The following is a 24,772-nucleotide window of genomic DNA, read 5'->3' as shown; positions in this document are numbered from 1 at the left end:
TTTGTCGAGCACCCTACCTAAAAATCAGAACGTACTTTATCGACTTGACTATATTTTGTAGCTACTAAACCCAAGGATCTAATCAAGAAATAAAATGAGACGAGTACGATCTTACATTTCAAAGAGCGTGAGATCTCATTCTCAAATCCGTCGCTTGGAGTCAGCTCCAAGAAAGCAATTTTTGGACTTTGGAGGATACCCCAGTTGTGACGCGTAATTTTCCTTTGATTGAACTGAAAAAGTGGATTTAAGCTAGTGCTTGGAGTTGACTCATGATATAATATGACAAAAAAAAATGAAAATTTACGATTTGATGAACAGATTATATAATACATGAGCATGTATATTTCTGTGTCACGATTAATTTTACCTAACGAAATCCAGAACCATCGCCACGTATTTAGTATTTTCCTTTAACATTTCCAGACTCTCTCTCACTAATGCGTGGTGAGTTTGCGTGAAGTAGCTTAACGAATTTGACGAAATGGAAGTGTTCGATATGTTTGTGGGAAAAGAACTTTGGGATGGAAGAATTCACTGTCAAGGTATAAATTATTTTTCCATCAGCCAATGATAAAGGAATTTAAGGTTCACGACCATTGAACTAGGTAAAGAACCAAAGGGGTTTAAGGTTATAATTCACTTAAGAAAAATTCTAATGCATTATCAAATCAAAACTCTGCATACAAACAATAGAGAATGCACTTTTATTTAGAGAGAGATTAAGACACAATAACTTAGGAAACATCAAATTAGGGGTTCAACTTAAATTTGGAAGCTACCCTTCAGCTTTTAAATCAGCTGAAAGTGCCTTTGTTCTTCAACTTATTGAGACTCCATTCCGGACGCTTTCCTCTCATTGCTTCTATAGGATCATGTTGTGCCCGAAATGTCCCTTTGCTTGCACAAACAACAAATGGTCTTCGATGGAATTCGATACTCCTGCATCACTCAACGCAGATTGATGGAGATGTAACCTCTAATTAGATAGGGCTTCATCCTTAAGATGTGGGAAAGGTCTCCAACAATGAAAGTTCCCGAGACGCCACAATTACCTCTACTTAAAGGACCTCGACTATTAAAGTTTCTCGGACCGCTTTTGCAACTTACTAGACATTACAGCAGCTTTGTTGGGAAAACTTTTATGGCAATTTAAGGTTGACAAAACCTTTTATCTCTCGTTACAAATTTAATCTCATTTCAAGAAATATTTATATGAATGATATCTATATTTTATGCTCGGGATCCACCAAGCCCACCGGACTTACGCCGGGCAGCCCACAGCCCATAGAGTGCGCGGTGCACTCCTAACCAAGCGTCAATACCTTGGGGAAAGCTAACATAGGACCTCATCACCATGATCCCCCACTTAAAACGTGTTAGAAGCTGCGGAGTTAAACCTCTGCGGTAAAGTGCCTAAAGCTGAACCAATTCAGCTGCCCACCAGTGGGTTATATGAATGACATTTTATCTCTATTACGTAATCTAATGTACAAAATGAAAAGACGGATGGAAGCTAGATGGACCTTGATATAAAGTGAACAAAAATATGAAGGACGAGAAGTTCATGAAGACTTGCAGGCACCATGACAAAATAAACAGCTGAGTGAAATCTTGATCACTAATACTCTAAGGAAGACCAAAGGGAAAATTGTCAAAAAAAAATAAAAAATATTAAACCTATTGTACAACAGTCAATTCAATTATAAACTTTTCCTAATTTGGCTAATTTAATCCTCAACCTTTTGGTGATTTTCCAACAAAATTCTTTTAGCCAATTCTAGGCAAGAATCACTCATGTGGCAATCTAGTTTAGCGCCAGTCATCATATATGGTATGATTAGCGTTGAAATGGACAATATTTGCAATTTTTTAAAACTAAATCTCTTCCTTTTTTTTTTTCTTTTTTCCCTCCTTGTTTTTCCTATTTTCCTCCGCTTGTCGTCAAGGCCTCAGTGATAGTTGCCCAACCATTGTTAATTCTACGTGAAGGCCTGCAAGCCCTCATTGTAGCTAATGGCAACCTCTACCAAATATCGCCAAGGCCATGGCGACCAGTGAAAGGAATTAGGAAAAAAAATAATAAAATAATAAAAGAACAGGAAAAAAAAAAAGAAATCGTCCATATTGGCATTGGCCGTACCACGTAGGACGGTGAGCATTTAAATTGGTGATTTTCAATCAAAATTGGCTACAATATCTACATTGGCAAATTGTCAAAAAGTTTATGATTAAATTGGCAAAAATTTTATAATTAAATTGGAAAAATTTTATAAAAAAATTAGGATTGAATTGGCTGCCTTACAATGAATTTATAACTTTTCAGAATATTATCCCAAGACTAAACAGATAGCAATACATAAGTCAAACTACCAATGAAAAGCTTGGATAGACTCATGAATTGCTAAAAGAAGTAGCTCATACAATCAAGTAAGAAGAAATTATTGTTCACGTATTTATGGAATTTGGGTAAGAAGATCATGATATTACTTCGACTAAAATTGAAGTTAAAAGAAAATTAACAGCTATCTTCAAGCTTGTAACTCTAGAAGAAATAAATTGTAATTAACTCCATTTGAGGAAACCTCACTATTCAAAGAAAGATTTGATTGTATGAACGATCGGATCTTCGGATTCTCGAAAATTCGGGGTGTGTGGCTGGTGTCAAGTGTTGATGGAAAATGATACGATGGCGGCACAGCGAACAAACCAGCAGCAACAAGCAAGGTGAACCGACGACAAAGAGCTACAAGCAATAGTACTCAAACATGTCGGAAATAACTAAAAGAAAAAAAGTCAACTTTCTCTCTTTTCCTCTCCCTGCTTTAGGAAAGTGGTGTCCCTGCAGAGGAGATAGACCAATTTGACCAAGTCCTCTTTAATTGCAACAAGGAAGGCGAACGACTCTATCTCTCTCTCTCTTTTATGTCTCTCTAAAGGCGTTCTCTGAAATGTGAAATCCCGACTACTAATTTGTTAGGCATAATTTGATATATATATATAGTGTTAACCTAAGTCTAATCACGGACTTAATAAAGGCCTTTTTCCTGATTCATGGACTCTAAAACCTAGCGTCTACTTCTTGATTAATTCAAATGGGCTGAATTATATTCAATTAAGCTTAATAAAGCCCCCCTGAAGTTCGGCCAGCACCCCCACCAAAGCTTGGTGGAATTCTTCCCCTCTTTGCGAACTCAGTCTATTCAATTAAGCTCGAAATTTTCCACTGTCGGTCCGATTAAATGCAATTAATTGAAACGCACTCCTAGTGACTATATGCAATGAGCTTATATTTTTGCTAGGGCCCAGGGCAAGTCCCAAATTTCTATGCAGCGAATTAAGTGGGACACCAAAATTTAGGTGTCAAATAGTGTGGTGGATGTGAATTGATGGTCACCATGATTTTCCCTGTCTCACTTGGTTCTCCAAGAGGTTAACAACTTATGATCTATCATTGTAGATTCTCTATAGCAAGGTCACACCTTTCATTGTGGGTTTGTTCTACAGTCAAGCCTCTAATAACTAGATTATTCACTTTTTTAAGGAAAATTGGTCGAAAAGTCCGAAACCCGTTACGCTTTTATCAATTCAATCATAAACCTTTCCAACTTTAACAATTAAGTCTAAACATTTTCATTTTTGTCAATTGAGTTCATCCAACTAATTTTAGCCAAAATTTGCTGACGTTGACAAATTTTATTTATCTTTTGATATATTTTTATATATTTTAAAAAATTATATATATTTTTAATTTCTTTCCCCTTTTTCCTTTGGCTGGTCACCTAGCCTCCTACAACCGACCAAAGGCCATGACGAGGAGGGCGAGGGCAAGCCTCACTGTAACTTGTGAGGTCGCCCCTCACCAAATCCTAGTGAGGGTGACCTCACCTAAGGCCTACAAGGCCAACCCTCGTCAATCGCTGAAGGCTAGGAAAAAAAAAAGAAAAAAAGAAATTTAAATATAAAAAGATATTTAAAATTTTAAAATTTTAAAAATTAATTTTATTTATGTCAGCGCCGATCATACCACATAAAATAATCGGGATCCACATTACGAATTCTAATCAAAATTGGCCAAATTGACTCAATTGACAAAATATTGAAATGTTTAGCACTCAATTGGTAAAGTTTGAATGATTTATGACTCAATTAGCAAAGTACAATAGGTTTAGAACTTTTGGATAATTTTTCCCATTTTTTTTTAGAAGGAAGTACGAAGCAGAATGGAATAATTCACTAGACTAACTCAACCTAGAAACTCTTATACCATCTTGATGAGTGGCGTGTTAGGCTAAAATTGCTAAACGAATTTGATGGAATGCATATATTTGATGTGTTTGTGGAAAAAGAACTTTAAGATAAAAAAAAAGTTGACCATCAAGGCATAAAGGAATATTCCACCATACAACAATAAATAACTTTAAGTTTCACCACTAATGATTTGGATAAAGAACCAAATGAATCACTCACTTAAAAGAAATCCGTGTATTATGAACTCCAAACCTTGCATGCATACGACTTAGAATGCACTTCTTATTTATTGAGGGAGTAAGACACAATTTGTTTGGTAATACTTTTGTTTCTAAGAATAATTTCTTTTCATAAATAATCTTTTTCAATTTCCATTCTCCGGAATAATTTATGAGTAAAAGAATGCGTTTGATAATTATATAAAAATTTATTCTTAGAATGAAAAAAAGAACATGAATATGTTTGGTATGATCCACAATTTTTTTTTGTAACGTATAATTTCTTTTAATTTTTAGTAATTTTTTAAGATTTTTTTCTTTTTATTCCTTGCCGCCCTGGCGATCGCCACCACTGATCACTAGTGGCCGATGAAGGCCGGACAAGAGGGGGCAGCGGGCCATGAGGAAGAAGAAAAGAAAAAAGAAATGAAAAAAAATAACTTAATTCTATAAATTATTCATAGAAACAAGAAATTACTTTTTTCTATTTTTTGTTTCTATTTCAAATATATTTCTCGGCCATTTTTCTATTTTGGAAAATAGAAAAAGTAGTTAATATTACTAAATGGATTTCATTATTTTTCTATTTCAAGGAATAAAAGAATAGAAAAACAAAAGAACAAAAATATTGCCAAACAGAGCCTAAATCAATTGGGAACATCAAATTAAAAGAAAAAGTTTAACTAGGAAATAATCAAACTAAAAATCAACTTAAATTAGGAAACTACATTTCAAAATACAAATTATCTTTAAATTATGTTGTGTCCGAAACGTCCCTTTGCTTGTATTTAGTGGAATCTAATACTCCTACATAACTTATTACATCCTTAATTTAGCTTTAAAATCATGTTGTGTCCGAAACGTCCCTTTGCTTGTATTTAATGGAATCCGATACTCCTACATAACTTATTACATCCTTAATTTAGCTTCCATTAAATCGCAAGTCATTAATTTCATAATCCATGAAAAATTACCTTTCCATAAATTTCTTTTTTTCCCAAACCACGCGACATCCGTGACTCCCGCAATTCCAAGACCTATAAATGTATGTACCCACAAGTCACCACCCATAGAAACCATCGAGATAAGCATTCTATCTCAAACCCCACTACAAGGAAAACAGTTACCAAAACCAAAAACCGAAGCCGAAAACCTTCGAAAATGAGACTCCTCATCGTCGCCGCCGCCGCCGTCCTCCTCCTCCTTCAAGTCTTGGCTGCCGGGGCCACCCGCGACGGAGCCGCTGGTCGGGGGTGGGAGCCGATAAAGAACCTAAACGACCCGTACGTCCAGGAGATAGCCAAGTTCGCCATCAAGACGCACAATGACGAGGCCAAGACGGGGCTGGTGCTGGAGAAGGTGGTGAAGGGCGAGACGCAGGTCGTGGCGGGGACGAACTACAAGCTCGTCGTTGCAGCCAAGGACGGGGCCGACACGAAGAACTTCGAGGCCGTCGTTTGGGACAAGCCGTGGGAGCATTTCAGGAGTCTCACGTCGTTCAAGCCCGTTTAGGGCAACGCCTGAGGTCGCGTTCGTGAATAGTTTATAGTGATATTGAGAATAAAACAAGATCTGGTTTTCATTTCTTAGGATGGAGGTTGTAATCTGATCTGATGGCCCGGTTTTGTTTGAAACGTCTGGTGCAACTTGACTGATCATATGTTTTATCTTTCCCTTTCTTGTTCTGCTTTTGCTTTTCTGGGTCTGGTCTTGCGTGATGCAACATGCAAGAATTTCGTGAAGATGGATCGGATTAGGTGAGCTGAGATGAGAGATCTGCATATAGCTTTTGTCTTTTCCTTGGAGGAGTGCTTAGAAATTATTCAAATTTTGATCTTTGACGGTGGGGCAAGCAGATTTAAGGGATATTTCGGACGAATTACAATCTGCCGAAGGTAAGTTCTTGATGAAAACTCAGATGACTTCGGGTGAAATATAAGAATGGAAACTCTTCGTTGTTCTGCAACTCAGCAGTACCATGGCGATCACGTCGTCGATCGCAGCGCCATGATCACCACTCTTAGGCGACGACTGCTCGGTTATCACATCTCTCCGGCGATTCCTCTCTCTTCCGCCTCGGATCTACGGCCTGAATGTGCACGACCGCCCATGATGGATGTCGGGATTGCGGTCGGCGCGGCGTATGGCAAAATGTGTCTCCTCCTCTCCCCCTCCAAACCCGCTTCCCGTATTTCCTTTTCCTCCATCGCAACGGTTATGAAGGACCACCGCAGCAATGGCAACCACCACCGTCGTGGTGGTCATCGTGGAGACACAACCACCATAAAGGTGGTTGTTGCCAGCAATGGCTACCAGCTATGAGGATTTAAAAAAAAATAAAAAATCAAGGATCATATCTTATCGTATCCTATCTTATCATTTCCAACTCGTATATTGACAAGCCAACTCAATCTCAATTATTTCCACTATTACTCACTATTGACCACCGTATTATCTAGATGGGTTCGGATAAGATGAATTGGAGTGTAGTGCTAAACAGTACATAGAATTGCGCATGTATCTATTTCCTTATGGTTTGTTTAGGGCTTTGAATTCAATTTGCGTAGATTGAATGCCTCGTTCAAATACCATCCGCAATTTCCTGTGGGCTGGCAAAGCAAGGTGCTACACAAAACATATCAAATGAAATATTGGATCCATGGGAAGTAATTATTTGCATAATTGTATGAACAACCGGGGCTGAAAGAACAAAACTATGGTCCGTTATAAAATTGGATTTGACTACCTTTGCTCGAAGGTGTGCAATTGGGATTTGTTCAACTCAAGAACCAAGCGGACCGGCTATTTCAACCGCAGGAATGTTTCTCTCTATTGACGAAAAATTGCTTCTTGCCGACGTGGACAACCAATCATTTTTTTTTAAAAAATGTTTCCCAAATTCTTTAATTGTCGTGAAACAAATGGAGCTTAAACGATTTGACAAGATATTTTAAAAATAATAAAGTTATTAATGACTGGACAAAACCAAGTTATATTGGATATCGACTATTTATATATAGGTTTTTCTCTTACCTGAACATCCAATTACTAAATCACCAGGTATACTAAGTGTTAGCAAAAATTCTGAGTATTGTTATCCTTACTCTGGCTTAACTCCCTAAAAAAACTCCCAACTTTAGGTTCAATTCTATCTTAAAAAAAAAAAAATTATCTTTGAAAAAGAACTCAACTTTTACTCTAGACCCAAATGTGCCAATGCATCCAAAGATCGTTACTAATTTCTTTAAATTATCAACATCAAGGTCAACTAGAGGTCCATTGTCACAAATGTGTCTTCATCGACACCATCGCATTCATATAGAACAACAAACGATCTCTTGATGTTAATAATTTTATAGAAACAGTGACGACTTTTGGATGCTTAGGCAAATTTAGGACTACAATAAACTTGGGGATATTTTCAGACAAAAAGAAAAAATTTGGGACAAAATTGAAATTAAAGTTAGAGGTTTTCAAGGGAATCAATCCTCCTCCTCACAAATGACTTTTGAAGTTCTTGGTATTTTTGTTCTAAAAGATGATTCCAGCACATGAAGCCCTAGATTGTGGGGCAGGCAATGCATTAAATGAGAAATGGAGGCATGTGAGAGTGGAGTTGGAAAGAAGCTGAGCCCGAGGGTCGATTGGATATAAATGCAAAAGTTGACTTAAAGTTGGATATGCTGTTAAAAGATTTTTTATTTTTTATTTTTTATTTTTTATTTATAGAAAGGGATGGGAGCAAATTAACTTCTGGTGTGTCTATTAATTGAAAAGTCGCCGACTCTGGTTCCTCCAAAGGTCATTTCTGTTGAGGCATGAACATTTATGGACCGTGTAATGGATATGAGATTTTCATTTATACTGTCTTTTGTATATGATTTATGAGCATTTGGATCCGAAATATTCAATTCTACTTTATAAAATAAAGTTCGAAATATACTTGACATACATCCAGGACACCGCCAATGATTCAATTCCACAGAAATCGTGTATACAAATAAAAATCCTTCAGGTATATGTCTTAAAAATGAAGCCAATTGTAAGTTTGTAACACCCAAAAATTTAGACTATTAGGCGAAAAAAGATTAAGGTTTTAACTTCCGACTCGTTCTAAGTTAGTAAATATGCATTCCATAGCAACTACACATATGTATAATGGACCCTTACAAGTGCAATTTTATTTATTTATTTATTTCTTATTTTGTTTTGGGAAGGAAAGTGGGTAATATATATATAGATCAGTTCAAATGGTTGTTTTTGCCTTGATAAATAACTCGAATAGGTCAAGAGAGAAGCGATGTGCATGCTTTTGCGATCAATCGTTGTGTTGCGTGGAAATATATGATGTCGCTTAAAGAAAATGTCCAATTTAGAAAATCATTCTTAGTGAATGTAGGGTAATAAATATCAGCACAATATTGCAATGCAGTCTTTGTTAACGCGCACTATGCCATACAAAAGGAAATAATAACACAAATCGTCCCTGAACTTTTTTATTTTATTTTGTGTAATGTGATATATGAACTTTACTCCAACATGCAATGTCTTTGTTAGATTCATTTTGTTCAATACGATCCTGAAATTATTGGTAAATATTCAATATAATCATTTCATTTACTCAAAAAACAAATAAAACGTTATTTGATTACGTGAATTATTATGTATCGAGTTGGATTTTTAAAAATGATAAGTCAGCATGCTTTATTAGAAAATGGCAAAAAAAAAAAATTAAGGACTCCAAGTATTCCACGTGGTCATCTTTTTCCTAATTTGAGATTTACTGTAGGAGGACAATCTATCTGTGATTCACTATTCGAACTTAAAGAATTTGAATCCACATAGTGAACTCCATTAACTTAAATTAATGGTGAGCAAAAGGAACCACTTAGATTGGACCGAATTGGTAGGTTCCAAGCGATTCTCAAAAGCATTATTCTAGTTCCTGGTTCCAAAAAATTGGAACTAGTGATTTTTGGTCCATATAAGTGGAACCGCGTACCCATATCACCTAGACCAAACTGGTTTTTTCTTTTTAATTTCTTAAGAAACTATAAAAACTAATGTGAAGTTTATGCTTGGAAGGAAAACTAAACTTTCAAGAAAGATTAGGGAAAAAAAATACTTTCCTCAAACTAGCTATCTAGTAGAAAAACACGGGATGCTTATAGATACAAGTAAAAGGAAACACTTTTGCACTTTACTTCTCAACTATACGTGACTTTACACTTAAGCCCCTAAAAGAAAAAAAAATAATTGGTGGATCTTCCATTTGTTAAGAGGTAAAATGTGATTTAATGAGAGAATATAACGACAAATCAACAACAACAACAAACATACTGCCGGTTTTAAGAGGCACCAATTTGGTTCTTGATCCTAGAAACTAAGAACCAGCCCCTGTTGCTGAATTCTCGATTCCTGAGTGAGAATTGGACTGCCCAAGAATCGATTTCCTCTTGTCTATGAACTAGATTGAATATTTGTCAACAATTAGAGAGCACATCAAGCAAATTAGAAATTCAAGAATAACATTGCACATTAAATCAAAGTTTAATTATCATTTGAGTCATTTTTCTTTTAAAAAAAAGGCAAAACAAGTTGTTTAGATTTCAAATCAAAGATGATAGGCAAGCGTCCAAGCAAACAAAACTTCACACTAGTGTTTTACATCATAAAATTATATTATCGATATAACATTAACATCACGAACTCATTTGGATAACTAAGACAAAAACACGGCGTTATATTTCAACTCATTACATTTTGTTTATCTTTTACTATATCTCGAGTACACGTTGACTCGCGTATTCCGATTTCATACGTATTCGTATACTAATGTACTAAGGTAGGAAATTCCTTTAATATAAAACGCATAAACAACTAGAACTAAATTAACAAAGAAGATATAAGGGAGAGGGAGAGAGGACACGTGTTAACGACCCCGAATGGAGGTTCGAGATCCGTTGGTCCCCGCCCGATCAGCTACCGTGCATCCGCGGCCACCAAATCGCGACCTGACGACCGTCGGATCTCTCGCCGGGTCGCGATCTGACGCCCCATAGCCACGTCCTAAAAAAACTCCCAATAAAATAAAAAATTTAAAAACGAAAAATAGGGAAAAAAGAAGAAGAAAAGGAATGAAACAAATAAATTAAAGAAATAAAAGGGAACTGCATGAAAATCAGAAGATCACGTTCTCTCTCTCTCTCTCTCTCTTCTTTCTCTCTCCCAGCTCTGCAAAAATCCTATCTCGTCATGCCCGATCTGTTCTTCGCCAAATCCAGGAGCTCGGCCGGGAAACCCTAGGGGAGGAGAGGGATTGGCGGCGGCGGCGGCGGCGGCGGCGGAGGAGGAGGCGGAGCTGTAAGTAATCTCCATGGAGGATTGCGCGGGAGGAGCGAGCGTCGGTGATCCGGCGGTGCCCACGTCCCGATCGAGCCGTGCCGAGCCGAGCGGAGCCGAGCCGGAGGGCGTTGACGGAGAGCCGCGGCGGGTTTGTGGCGGCCACCGATGAAGGGGCTGTTCAAGTCGAAGCCGCGGACCCCGGTGGACGTGGTCCGCCAGACGCGCGATCTCCTCGTCTACGTCGATCGCAGCGGCGATGCGCGCGAGAGCAAGCGCGAGGAGAAGGTGCCTCCGATTTTTCGGTTTTTCGTGGTTTCGATTATCCTTTTGTGTTTCTCTGTATGGAGTTTTTTCTTTTTGGATTCAACGGTTGAATTGGGCCGCGAGTGGGAAGGAGCTGGAATTGGTTTCTGTTTCGGCTGGTGGTTGGTTTTCCAATGGAGGAATAAGTTGAGTTGAAAATTGCGAAAATTTCTGCAGTATCTTCGGAGTAGGAGTTCACTTCGGTTTTCCTCTAAAGTTTGGCGCTTCTTAGCTGATACTGTTTCGTTAAGTATTCAACTGTTTAAGGGTCCTTGAATTCCTCACGGATTGGCTGAAGAATCTCGTCATTTCTTGGTTATGTTGGCGCCGCTGAAATTTGATTAGCATGTGGGCTTTTAGGATGGAAAATAGTTCTTAGATATCAAGCTAGGCTCTTTTGAAGCTTGCCGTTTGTAATTCTCTGGTAGCTTAGCATATTGATCTAGCATTTGATCATATAAGCCAGAGTTGTGCAATAAGCTTTGTTGTCGGCCGAAATGACGTTGATCTTGCTGTTCTTTGTCCTCATGCAGATGGCAGATTTGTTTAAAAATATAAGGAGATGAAGTCAATTCTCTATGGGGAGTAGTGAAGCCGGAACCGGTAGCAGAAGCTTGTGCACAGTTGACTCAGGAATTTTTCAGAGAGAACACTCTGAGACTTCTGATAATTTGTCTTCCGAAATTGAACTTAGAGGTTAGCTTATCTGGGAGTCCCCCCTTTCAATTGGCTGGGTTACGTGAGAGAATTCTTTTGTACTCCTTAAGTGATTAGTAAGAAAGTCTTGGGGTCCTGTTTGTGTGTTGTATTGATAAGCATCTACCTTTTTCTTCAGGCTCGTAAGATGCCACTCAAGTTGTTGCAAACTTACAGAGGCAACAAGTTCATTCGCGATTGATTGCTTCAGATTACCTTGAATCAAATCTCGATCTGATGGATATTTTGATGGCAGGGTAAGTGGCCGTTTAAACTTTATGGTGGGAATCAGAGCTTATAACTTTGTGTCAAGACTTTATAGAAGGTCCTGCTTAATTTTGATCTCTGCCCTATCTCAAAAAATGCCATTTCTTTCAAATAAAGGTCGAAGATTTGTTGATTTCTTAAGCACTTCAAATAATGAAATTCTATTTTGAAGTTACTGCTTTCTTTTGCTGCTATTTCTTTTGTTTACTAGCATCTTTAGTGCAACAACAATTGGAGGAATGACATTCAGATTGGCCTGGTTGGCCGAGTCCACTTTACCACTGGGGTTATTGTTCATCAATCGCCTCCGCTGCCTTGTTTAACCATTGGAGAAACACAAACTGGATAAAAGCTTAAGAAAAATTATCTGTTAGATACAGAGGATTGGTCTTCTAATTTCTTCAATCAATTTTTGGTAAATTATATATTTTGAAGCTGGTTTCAGTTTTCTTGCTAAATTGTACTAGTTGGTACTTCCTGTGCTTTCTCAATGGATGGGGCATATCTTTTGTTCCACTCAGCTGAGGAAATTGCCAGCATTAATATGTTTGGATGATTGTACGTTGTGATTTTGTTGTTTTTGGTCACCTCAATTAGATGCTGTACTCATTTGCATCTTATAACTTGGCTTATGTTGTCTCTTGTAGTTATGAGAACACGGAGATGGCTTTACACTATGGGGCAATGCTGAGGGAGTGCATACGGCATCAGGTTGTTGCAAAGTGAGATTATAAACCAGGACTATTCATCTTCTTCCTCTCTCTCTGTTTTTCTCTCTCTCTCTCTCTCTCTCTCTCTCTCTCTCTCTCTCTCTGCTTATTTTCTTAATAAGTTTAATGACCACTTTTTTTGCATGTTGGCTTATTGAGCTACTTTATATTCTTACTTTTGTTACTACTATACCGTTGTGTTGTTTCTTCTAATTCAGATAACGGCATAGTTATATACATAGTCAACTAAAAGTCAACACCAGGGGAAAAGTTGTGCTGATATATCTTTCAAAGTAACACTGCAGGACTTGTGCTTTTAAGATTGAGCATGTCAGAATATGTCTACTCGGGCATATGATACTGTTTGCTAGTATTATCATTTTAACAAGTATACAACGTTATATAAATATTTCTGTATTTCCATGGAAACCTTTGCATTATAAACTACCATATATGTTTTTGTATGTATATGTGTATTAACGTACATATTGACATCTTGGCTTTTCAGGACCCTTCAACATCATTACTATCTACTATATCACTGTATAAATTACGACTAAGAATAAGTATTTGTACTGAAGAAGTTCATGTGAAAATGAAATGTAAGTACTGTATCAGTGTATCAAGCATGAGACTTTTTGCCCAGTTTGTCAGGACACTTGGATGCCACAAAAAATTCATGATTCATCAATTTGTGGCATCAGGGAACTTTAGGGAAATGAAGTTTGAGATATTATTAGATGTCAACTTAAATTTTGATATGCAGTTTGCTTTGCACAGTTTTGGTAATGATCTGATGTTATTTACTCAATTTGTAGGCATGTGTTGGAATCACAGCACATGAAGAAGTTTCGATTACATTCAACTCCCAAATTTCGACATTGCTGCAGATGCCGCTGCAACATTTTAAGGTCAGAAATACAAAAAACACTTTCTTGCAGACATTAACTCCCGCATTCTCACCAATTAGCAAACCTTGGCCTTTCATTAGAGAGAGTTTAATTGGACATAGGAATTGCTCTGTTGTTTATGGCTTTTGACCATGGTGTGGAATGGGAATGTGACTTATCTGAAATCTTTGACCGTCTTGGTTATCTGGTTCTTGTAATAATGGGTTACTTCTTTTAGTGGCATTTCAGTTCTCCTTCATGCTGCAGTTCTTCTATCAAGGGAACAATTGGTCTTCTATTAAACTAGAAACGACTTTCCTCTGAAAATAGATTCTCACTTCACAGTCTGACCATATATTTGTTTTCAGTAGAGGTCATATATGTAGCCTAGACTGGTTCAGTGGGTAAGATTGGTTTTCTGAGCAGGGGATTCTCCCCTTCTGAACAATGAGAGAAATGAAAGTTAAGTTTTTTGGTTTTTGTTCCTAACTTTTGGTAGCCTAGACATTGCCCTGGTTCTGTGACATGCTCTGCACATAGGCTTTCAATTTACATGATTAGTCCATGGAAGGTTCCATGCCACAGCCTTTGGACTCCACCACCTGCCCAAAATATTACTTGTCGAGTCCTATGGTTCTGGCTCTTCTTTGCCGTGGGTCTGTTAACTAAATTATCATTATACATAGTTGATGAAGATGCTAATCTGTTTTTGCAACTTACCAAACAGGAAAAGAACAAATTATTTTTGGTGAATCATGTTTGACAAGTATACATGCATTGGTTATACCTGACACTATCTACATTTGGTTCCAGGAACTTTTGACGAGGCATAAATCTACTGTAGCTGACTTTCTTACCAAGAATTATGACTGGGTAAGCAGTTTTTGTATGGCGAAGTTGTTCTTTGGGTTTGGCATGTGCATTAGCACATGCACACAAATAACTAGTTTTTGTACGCTATTAGATGTAGTTACACTCCAACAGCCCACAGGACAATATAAACTCACACAATGACAGTTTATATTGTTCTGGGGCTATGAAAATTTTAGCTTTTGCCACATTGGGACTTGGTTTGCGGAGTAATCACCACTAAAGTACTGGCTGTCCTTTTGCCCTTTTTTTATGAGATAATCCCCACCAATTGAACTTCTTAATTTCACCATAAATCAATTTTCTTCTTTACAATAAATGGGGAGGATCTCAATTACTATCGTAAAAACAACATATCTATATTAATAAACAGTAAATAGGTTCCAAGCACGGATTAACACAACACTCCTTGAATAGTCTCTTTTTTTGCAAATCCAAATGAGGAGCCTGTTAATTGCTTTTATTAAGAATAATAGAAACAAAGAGCCAAATTGTCAAGCAAAAGCGAAACAAGACATGTAGGCCCATCTATCAAGATAATGCAATATGATCCAAAGTATGCAGGTGATTTTCGTTTGAGCCAGGTCCATGTTCCCTGGCCCATTCTGCTCTCATCAGCCCTCAAATTTCCTTTTCCTCATGTCCATTTCTCCACTTGAATTAAGGCTAAGTTTGGGAAACAGGGGCAATGAAAACTCGTGTAGAAAATTATGAAAAATTTAAATTCTTCGTAAGATTAAATATGAGGAAAAAATTTAAAAGTTTTGGGTCTTTTCCTTCATTTTCTTCATCTTGGTGCTCCGGAATATAGCCTAAGAAAACAAACGATCAATTTCCAAAGAAAAAAGGTAGAAAAACGAACTTGTAAATGCAACTTGTCTTTGATTTTTTCGTAATGTTACAGTGAAACATGCGGGTCAGAAATATAACCCACGAAAACAAACAATTAATTTTCAAAGGAAAAAAGGGTAAGAAAACGAACTTGTAAATGGCAAATTACGCATATTACCTTCTCACGCATTCTTTGATTTGTTTTGTAACGCTATGATGAAACATGTGGGTCTAAGAACGCTAAGTACAAACAAATTTCAGATTCAGCCTATAGAGTTTATGCTATTGTGTAAGGCAATATTAAGCTGAAAATTGGTGTTTTGTTTGATTATGAATGATTTTGGCCAAGTGATTGTTGAATTCTTATCTCGGAATGAGAGGGATTGATATTTGTGTGATCTTGAATGTCATTAGATTGTCATAGTCGACCCCATTTTTGTTGAGTTGATTATTTTTCACGGACTTTTTATTTTGTTGAAATTTTCTCGGACTTATAACACCACTGCTTTTTTGAATTTTAACAATAACTAAATCTTGCTTCATATGATTGAAAATCTCGGACTAATAATAATAATAATAATAATAGAAAAAATCACTAAAAATCTCAAATTTTTTCTAGAGCGATATGTTTATCTAAAATTATTTTTTTGACACCAAAAACTCAAAACTTTGTCTACTATGACATATTTCTCCCAAATTTATTTATGTGATATCAAAAACCCCAAACTTTTGCTATATTTACTCCACTTTTTGTGACATCAAAAAATCCATATTTTTTTATGTGACATCAATTTTTTGGGACAAATATAACATATAGATATAAGTTTTAGGTTTTTTGTTGTCACAACAAAAATTTTGGATTTTTGGAAATAAGTTTGGGACAAATATATTTCGTTGTATAAATTTGGAGTAAATGTATCACATGAATATAAGTTTAGGGTCTTCTATCTCAAAAAAAATTTGAGGTAATTGAGCTAGAATTAATAAAGTTTGGAATTTTTTCGTAACTTATATCCTATAATAATCCAACAATAGGTTATTAACCACCATGGCCACGACCGAGCCGGCCGGTTGAAGCTCAGAGATCCGCTCGGTACGAGGTTTCGTGAACTCACCGACGCGCCCGACATTCGGATTCTTGGGTTGTCTGGTTCGACTTCCGAGATTCCGTTTTCGGTTGCCTCGGCCGAGTTCAACTCGGCAACTGCGCACCGTTTCTTGCCCGACGAAAACAGCAACAACAACGCCTCCTCCACCCCCCGCCCCGCGCACTGTTAATAAAACCCCCCAAAACCCTAGCGCCCTCCTCTGTTTCTCTCTCCCCTCTCCTCTCTCTCTCGGGCGTGTAGGGTTTTAGTGCGGAGATTTGGCCTCTCGCGAGCAGCGGAGGAGGCGGGACGCGAGCGATGGTGGGGGACAAGGGGAAGAAGGTCAGAGGGGACGACGAGAATTCGGAGCAGATCGATGGGGAGCTCGTTGTTTCCATCGAGAAGCTCCAAGAAATCCAGGATGAGCTCGAGAAGGTGCGTGGTCATGGCTTTTCTTGGGTACCCATTTGGCCAAACATGTAAATTTCTCACTGCTTTTGCGTGTGGATTGTTGACGGTCAAGATGATGGAGTTTGGGAATTGCCCTGGTTGAGTTCTTGAATTTCTTTTTCTTTTCGGGCAATGTCTCAGCGCAAAGAGTTGTCGTTTTTTTTCTTTTTTTGGTTTCGCTGTCTTGGTTTCGTTTTGTGTTGTTGATTGGGGTCATGAGGGAATGGCTCGTTGGGTTTCTTGAAAATTATGGAAGCTTTTGCTGCCCTCTTGATAGAAACTTGCTGCAATGGTGATGAAGAGAATCCAGCTTTTGGAAACTTTGAGAGTAGATTTTAATTGCTACAATGCAGTCAGTTGTAATGAAGAACATTGTAGTGACCATTCTCTGTATCTACATTGTCATTGGAGCGCTAGAATTTGTTGCGTAAAGTGCAATGCTTGGTTGCGTATTATCATGTTAATTGATCTGTTTGGTTTTGGGTTGTGTTGATAGATCAATGAGGAGGCCAGTGACAAAGTTTTGGAGATAGACCAGAAGTATAACGAGATACGCAAGCCAGTATATGATAAGCGCAATGAGATCATACAGTCGATCCCTGATTTCTGGCTGACAGCTGTCAGTAATTGGGCTCTCGTCTCTTTAGTCTTTGATTGGACTGACCTTGGCCGCTACAATTCAACAATTTTCATTTTTCTAATCGAGCTGTTATCATTTGTGTAGTTCCTTAGTCATCCTATGCTTGGTGAACTTTTGACGGATGAGGATCAAAAGGTTTGTCTTCTATTCTTATGTCAGTTGGAGAAAACTATCAGTGAGCTCATTTCTGTTATAGTCGACCTCACTGACTCTTTCAGGTTCTAGCAAAGTCGACCAACCACTCGACAATTATGTTTATATTCTGAACTTTCTACTTACTATTTGCTTGGAAAATTACTCTGTTTTGCATAGTTTGAGTGATGTTTTTCCCCCCTCTCTGATAGATATTTAAGTACCTCGATTCCCTGGAAGTGGAGGATTCGAAGGATGTTAAATCGGGATATTCCATCACCTTTGTGAGTTTGTTTCTTTTCTTCACCAATCTTGGCTCGTAAGAGATTTTTAAACTTTGTTGTCCTTTTTTCCTTAAAGATACATTCGTCTATATGGAATTAATGCAGTTTATCTTTTTTGTTTAGACATTAAATTTGCAGATTCTGTACTTATTGCTTCATTTCTATTTAGAACTTCCGGCCAAATCCTTTCTTTGAAGATTCGAAGCTTACAAAGACTTACACTTTTCTCGACGAAGGAACTAAAATAACTGCCACGTCAATTAAGTGGAAAGAAGGCATGGTAAGTTTATATGCTTTTGTAGGTCCAGGTTTATTGCCGAGCTTACTATCTAAATGGTATGTGGCCACCTCTTTGTAATGTGAAGGGGTTGCCAAATGGAGTCGCACGTGAGAAGAAAGGGAACAAAAGACCTTTGTCAGATGAAAGGTCAGTATCTTTCTCAACCCACAGGCTCTATAACATAGTGAAATTGATCTGCCTTTAGATCAGATTTTAATGGTCAGAAATGTTTTCTTTCAAGATTATGGTTGTTTTTTTCTTGAGACAGTATCATGCATTTGAACCTCTGTCTTTCTTTACTTTCTTTTGTTTTTCTTTTCAGGGATCTATTTTTCAGTTTTTATTGAGTGTTCGCGTGGACTTTTAAAGGAATCATCATTCAAACTATAAGTTAATCCATCACAACAGTGCCTGATTGGTTTTTGCTCCCATCTTTGTGGTTTTATTCTAGTTCATGTCCTTCAGCAGTTTGCTTTTTGAAATTGTGAGATCCAAAATCCTTTACCAAAAGAAACCACTGTTCTGAATTGATATGAAGCAGGAAAAAGTTTAAATCATCTTCCTGTGTATCATCTTGTAATGCTTCTTTTGCTTCAAACAGGCTGAGGATGTGGTATTTCTTGTACTGTTCTGATGTCACACTTGGAAAAAGCGTTTATCGGTGTCTTTTTTGTTTTTTTTTTTTTTTTCAATACCTTCTACCTAAGGAAGGCTCATCTAAATTGACTAATTTTCTCAGCATCTGTGTAGGCTGTTTTTATATTTGTTGGACTTTCTATTCATGCATTGACTCACCACCCACTTCTTTGTTATGGGATCAGCTTCTTCCATTGGTTCAGTGATGATCAGCATAAAGAAGTTATCGATGAAATCCATGATGAGGTTGGTTTCTTTTTTCTTTTTCTTATTTGCTGACAAGAGTCAATTTTGCTGAAAATAATAATTTGAATATTGCAGATTGCAGACATTATTAAGGAGGATTTGTGGGCGAATCCTCTTACTTATTTTAACAATGTAACCCCTTAACCCTTGCTCCCTCTTATTAGTTATGCTGCGAAGGTTTTATAGTTATACTAAATTGTTGATGATTATCTTGTCTCAGGATGCTGATGAAGATGATGAAGAGGTAAATGGTTTTTCCACTTATATCAGATGTGTGACTTATACATTTGGTCTTTGCTAGGAGAGCAAGACATGTACACACGAGCTCCTTTTTGGGACTTAAGCAAATTTCCTTGCGTCCCTCATTTTTACCTTCTTTTTAGGCCTCAAATGGCTTTTATGGCAGTTCATGCTTTGCCTTTGTGATTTCTAATGTTTGCAATTAGATGGATTAGAAATCTTTTGGTGTTGACTGAATCATCCTTTGATCATCCTTTGATCTTGTTATATTCTGCTCTTCTTTGTCCTTCATGGCTTCTGGAATGTTGAAATTGATGCACTGCCCTGTCCATAACTCTCTCGTGCGTACCTATACAAGCAAATAACTGATCTTTAGGATCAGTCGGACAGTTAATACTAACTGTTGATGGTTTGGGCTCTTATTGCATTTAAATAGCATCAGTTTGTACGATTAGATTTACTCCATTTTTTTCTAGAGTTCTGTGGCTATTTTCTGTTATTATTTTGCACCCAATCTATGGCTGTTTTTGTTATGTCAAATTGGGTGTCAATTATTAAATGTCAAGGCTTTTGGGACTGGAGCCAGAAGAGTCTGTCATAGGGTACTGGACCTTGTTTTTATGATCTTAGAATTGATGCCTGCCTGCCTGCCTGCTTATATTCACCTGATTGCTCTATATAACTCAAAAATTACATACAAGAGCAGTTATTAAGTAGAAAACTCTACTAAACTGTCAATGGAGAGTTTTGTAATTTGGAATTTTCCTCAAATTGCCTGTGTTTAAGAAGTTATAATGAATATTTTTCTTGCTTTTTACTTGGAAATTTAAGGTGATCTCCATTAGAACATTTCCAGAAACATTTCCTGGAGAGAAATTTTTTGCCTGCCAAGATAATCAGGACTTACCTTCTAGGGTGATCCTTTGTGGCCGCTGATAGTTTATGATCTGCTGCTGCAGAAATCACTCATGGTCTCAAAAAGCTTATTAATGTAGTAGACTTGTCTCAGCTAAGTTTCTTATTTCATGTCTGTGCAAATGCAAAATTGCTCCTTTCTTGCATGCTCCTGTCAATCTTTTTGAGGAGCATATAGGTTACTTTACAGGATAGGTGTATTCTCTTCGTTCCTTAATTCTTTTCTTTGATGAGCAGGTAACAAAATAGTGCGTTTTTATTTTGTTTTATCATTTAGTTCTCTTCTGTCCTGCCATGCAAAAAAAGTTGGATTTTTCAGTTTAGAATTGACCAGAATGAGAGATTCAAATGGTGCAACTAGTCTGGTGAATTTTGGACTTCATCATGTAGTTTCTTGTACATCCTGACTTCTTGTTGCTAACAGGGAAAAGATGATGGCTCAGATGATGATGAGGAAGATGATGACGACAATGACGAAGAAGACAGTGATGAGGAAGATGGCCAGTGAACTCTTCTGAGGGCCTGTACTTCTTGAATACTAGTGTCCAGATATGTATAGAGGGGTCTTAAAATCATGCTGAATTTGACAGGGAAGAAGAAAAATACATGCATCTCTTTAATGTTAGGGCACGCTATTGTGCTCCAATATCTGTTATGCACAAGAGTCTACTGGTATTCTTAGTTGAGACTTTGTGGTTCTCTTTCAACCCTTTGGTTTTTCGACCTTTTCTTTGATAGGCTAGCACTATTAAGTCCCTGAACCATCATCGTGGAGGTGATGATGTTATGTCGGCAACTATATTTGACTATACTAGGGAGGAGCGAGAGATTCTGAGATGAATGTAAAGATGTTCTGACAGCCAAACATTATATGCGCAGAATATTTGGTTCAATATCTGTCTCTGAAAAAATTCTGATGCATGATGGATGATTTGTTGTTGGACACAAGTCTAGTGTTTTCATTTAGTAGGTATAATATTCATGTTCTGTCAAATCGTATAGACGTTTCGACATGGATGTACGTAATTGTGAAATAGCAAGGAAAAGATGGTAGGAGTGCCCTTTTAGTGGGTACAATATTCATGTTCTGTCAAATAGTATGGACTTTTTGACATGGATGTACGTCTTTGTGAAACAGCAAGGAAAAGATGACAGAACCGTCGAAAGACTCGTGGAGTGCTCTTTGAAGTTAGATGATAATGTTTATGCCTGGTAGCGAACCAACATTCTTGTGCTCTTGTACATATGTAAGTAGGAGTACAAAACAGCTAGCTTAGTTACAGATAACTCAAGAATGTGTTGCCTTTTTTCTTCATCTGTATTACTTAGCAGTTCGTATGACATATTTTGCCCAAGGTCAGGCAAGAGGCGGTTGCGTGGTCAAGTCGCGACCTGTAGTGAACTTTGCTTTCATTGACTCGCTTTGTGTTATTACTAATGACCGATGCATGTTTCTTGATCGTCGTGGACAGAAGGGATTGAGCCCTTAGCTGTATGATGAATGGTGTGAAGATAGAATATGATTGAAAGGAAGCTGTTAATGGAACTAGGCCAGATTTTCTATCGCTCTCATCATGAAATTTACTGGTTCTGAGGATGAGCTCAGCGTGGTTGGGCAAATACACTCCAGTTGGTTTCCGTCAGCTAGGTCTGGCGTATCGAACATTTTTCTGGTTCTGAGGATGAATTCAACGTGGTCGGGTAAATACACCCCACTTGATTTTTCGTCGGCCAGTTCTGACACATCGACCCAAATTTCAACTCGGCATCATGCAGTCTGCTGGCTTCTTGTGCGAAGCTGTCATAGACACATAGCCCAATGCAAGATTATTTAATCAAAGCATGCGATACGCTGGTCTATTGACTCTTTTGAAATAATTAACGAGTTAAAAAATGCACAATGGGCTTGGACTGATGCAACATCTCTTGGCCGGTGATTGTTTAGCACATTTTAGATGTTACCTTGGGGGAAATCTGCTGAAAGACACTTCATTTTCATGACTTTCATATTTTTACACAAAAGTACGTCATCACCCATTAAAATAACAGTCGGATCAGACAAAAAAGTATGTGATTTCCCCGGCTCATTGATGTTGCCAAAGCTTTCCTCGTGACCAGATAAAAATGACGTGCTCCAACTCCTACGGTAATCTTCGTTAATTAGAATAAAGTATGACATTTTAAAACTTGAGGAAAATCAATAGCGAGACAAAATACGAGTATGCGGACTTTTTATAGAAAGCAGTGGTGGTTTAGGACAAGCACTCGAGCAACCACAAGAAGCAGAGGCCGAGAGACAAGAACTTGCAATGGCCTCCTCAAGCATCCCAACAGTTGATCTCTCTCCTTTTTTCAACGAGGAAGGCGATGAGCATGGGAGAAGGAAGGCAATAGAGACCATAGCCAAAGCTTGCTCCGACTATGGCTTCTTCCAAATCATGAACCATGGCATGCCCACTGATATGATGAATACAGCCCTCCAACTCTCCAAGACATTCTTTCAATACCCACCTGAAGAGAAGCTCAAGTCAAGTCCAGGATCAGGCGCTCCGCTTCCTGCAGGCTACAGCAAGCAACCCGATCACTCGCCCGACAAGAATGAGTACTTGCTGGTGTTCCCACCAGGGTCAAGCTTCAATGTCTACCCTGAAAATCCACCTGAACTCAGGTAATGCCCAGATCACTGTGAGCCTGCCCTTGTTCTTTTCCCTTTCATTTGCTCTGATCGTAAGTCAAATGCTGATAATTCCTAAAAAAGATGCCCCTTTACTCTCTGACAGGAGTGTGATTGAAGAAGTCTTCTCACACTTGGTTAGAATTGGTTCTCTTTTGGAAAGCATCATAAATGATTGCTTGGGGCTCCCTCCAAATTTCCTAAAAGAGTACAATCATGACCGGAGCTGGGATTTCATCGCCGCGTTGCGCTATTTCCCTGCCACAGAGAGAGAGACAAACGGGATCACGGAGCATGAAGATGGGAACTGCATCACCTTCGTGTTCCAGGATGAAGTCGGAGGCCTTGAAGTTCGCAAGGACGGGGAGTGGATCCCCGTTGTTCCCGCGGAAGGCAAAATTGTGGTCAATATAGCTGATGTCATTCAGGTAAGTGAAAAGATTCAAAGCTTTTCCCCTGTTTCAGCTGAGATCAACATATTGATCATCTATTCCTAGCTCTTGCCCTGCATCTTGCGTTCTTTGTTCCATCTTTACATCATGTCACTCAATAGATGCTAAATCTCTGTATTGCATGTCGATGCTGCCTGGTGGAAAAGGTGTTGAGCAACAAAAAGTTCAAGAGTGCCACTCACAGAGTCGTGAGATCGAAAGGAAGAAGCCGTTACTCATTTGCCTTCTTCTATAACTTGCACGGAGACAAATGGGTGAAGCCGCTGCCACAGTTCACTACAGAGATCGGGGAGTCACCCAAGTACAGAGGGTTCCTATACAAGGAGTACCAGCAGCTGAGGATGAGGAACAAGACTCATCCGCCTTCTAGACCAGAAGATGTGATCCATATTACTCATTATGCCATTGAAACTTAGCACGGATGAAAATTTTCACAACTGGAATGTCTTAATCAAGTAGTTCTTGCGTACTATCTTTCAAGATTTGCAAATGGTGCGAACTAAGTAAGAGTTGTGATCAAGATACTTCTTTGCTTCACTTTGTTAGTCGTCCACTGTCATTTCCAGTTCTTACAGTTTCATCTCTCAAGTTTATCTCAGAAACCTCCAATAAAGGAACAATCTTTATCCTCACCATGTGCATCCACGACCAATGTCCCCAATCTGTAATTCAAGTTACGCAGCTTGAAAGAAGTACAGAACTCATCCACTGTGCCCAGTGAATGGCAGTGGCAATTAACAAATAAAGAGTAGGTACTACACATCTTTAGAAACTGGAATATGTTTTAGTATTCCATCTTCTGACTTTGAGCAACAAGACAAGGAAATTTGGAGAAATGTCGACACCAACATAAACATTGTGGGAATAATGCTACAATAATTTAGCTCTTCAACCAAAACAAGATGTCTGACCTTCTTAGAAGCATTAGATGTATGATTCCTTTAAGAATTCAAAAGCAAGTTAGCTTTGGCACTTCAATGTATTCTGCTAATTCCCTTTGCTCATCTGTTCCTTGCAGTATGAAGACTTAGAAAAGCTTCTACTGATGTACTTACAATTGTCAAGGGCTTAAAATCCTACAAATTTACAGTTCTCCGAAGCCTGTGTGATTTGTTAAATTATTGATCCATTTTCTAGATTTCCTAGATTTTTCTCTAAACTACAATTATCTGCAAATATATCTGAACATGCAGAGATAATCTGTGTATCATGCAGGTTAACGAGGCCTTTGAATTGGCTTGTAGTGCTCAATTCTCATGTACAGAAGAAACCTGCTAGCAACATCAAAGTTCCATACGCTTGTAATACCCCGATTCCTATACCTTGTCCCATTGCTGTTGCAATTGCTGCGAAA

General features: G+C 38.1%; 3 protein-coding genes and 1 long non-coding RNA gene across 4 annotated transcripts; all 4 read left to right on the top strand.

Annotated features, from left to right (window-relative positions):
- Positions 1 to 5,591: 5,591 nt before the first annotated feature.
- On the top strand, positions 5,592 to 6,154 carry LOC104445629 (cysteine proteinase inhibitor 1). Its single transcript, XM_010059536.3, has one exon. The coding sequence runs from the start codon at positions 5,631 to 5,633 to the stop codon at positions 5,979 to 5,981; it is 351 nt and encodes a 116-aa protein (XP_010057838.2). The 5' UTR covers positions 5,592 to 5,630; the 3' UTR covers positions 5,982 to 6,154.
- Positions 6,155 to 11,725: 5,571 nt separating this feature from the next.
- On the top strand, positions 11,726 to 12,873 carry LOC120290882. Its single transcript, XR_005548606.1, has 3 exons — positions 11,726 to 11,813; positions 11,953 to 12,070; positions 12,728 to 12,873. It is a non-coding gene; the product is annotated as an uncharacterized LOC120290882 (long non-coding RNA).
- Positions 12,874 to 16,457: 3,584 nt separating this feature from the next.
- LOC104419579 (NAP1-related protein 1) lies at positions 16,458 to 21,185 on the top strand. Its single transcript, XM_010031287.2, has 10 exons — positions 16,458 to 16,904; positions 17,416 to 17,538; positions 17,644 to 17,694; positions 17,904 to 17,975; positions 18,145 to 18,255; positions 18,341 to 18,402; positions 19,077 to 19,137; positions 19,213 to 19,269; positions 19,358 to 19,381; positions 20,717 to 21,185. The coding sequence occupies exons 1-10, from the start codon at positions 16,788 to 16,790 to the stop codon at positions 20,798 to 20,800; spliced, it is 762 nt and encodes a 253-aa protein (XP_010029589.1). The 5' UTR covers positions 16,458 to 16,787; the 3' UTR covers positions 20,801 to 21,185.
- A 1,371-nt stretch (positions 21,186 to 22,556) lies between these two features.
- On the top strand, positions 22,557 to 23,955 carry LOC104419587 (flavonol synthase/flavanone 3-hydroxylase). Its single transcript, XM_010031298.3, has 3 exons — positions 22,557 to 22,960; positions 23,073 to 23,394; positions 23,565 to 23,955. The coding sequence occupies exons 1-3, from the start codon at positions 22,602 to 22,604 to the stop codon at positions 23,832 to 23,834; spliced, it is 951 nt and encodes a 316-aa protein (XP_010029600.2). The 5' UTR covers positions 22,557 to 22,601; the 3' UTR covers positions 23,835 to 23,955.
- The last annotated feature ends 817 nt before the right edge of the window (positions 23,956 to 24,772 follow it).

This window comes from Eucalyptus grandis, chromosome 2 (genome assembly GCF_016545825.1).
Source record: "Eucalyptus grandis isolate ANBG69807.140 chromosome 2, ASM1654582v1, whole genome shotgun sequence".
Lineage (NCBI taxonomy): Eukaryota > Viridiplantae > Streptophyta > Magnoliopsida > Myrtales > Myrtaceae > Eucalyptus > Eucalyptus grandis.
Note: the sequence above shows the minus strand (reverse complement) of the source record. Positions and strands in the feature narration are given on the sequence as shown.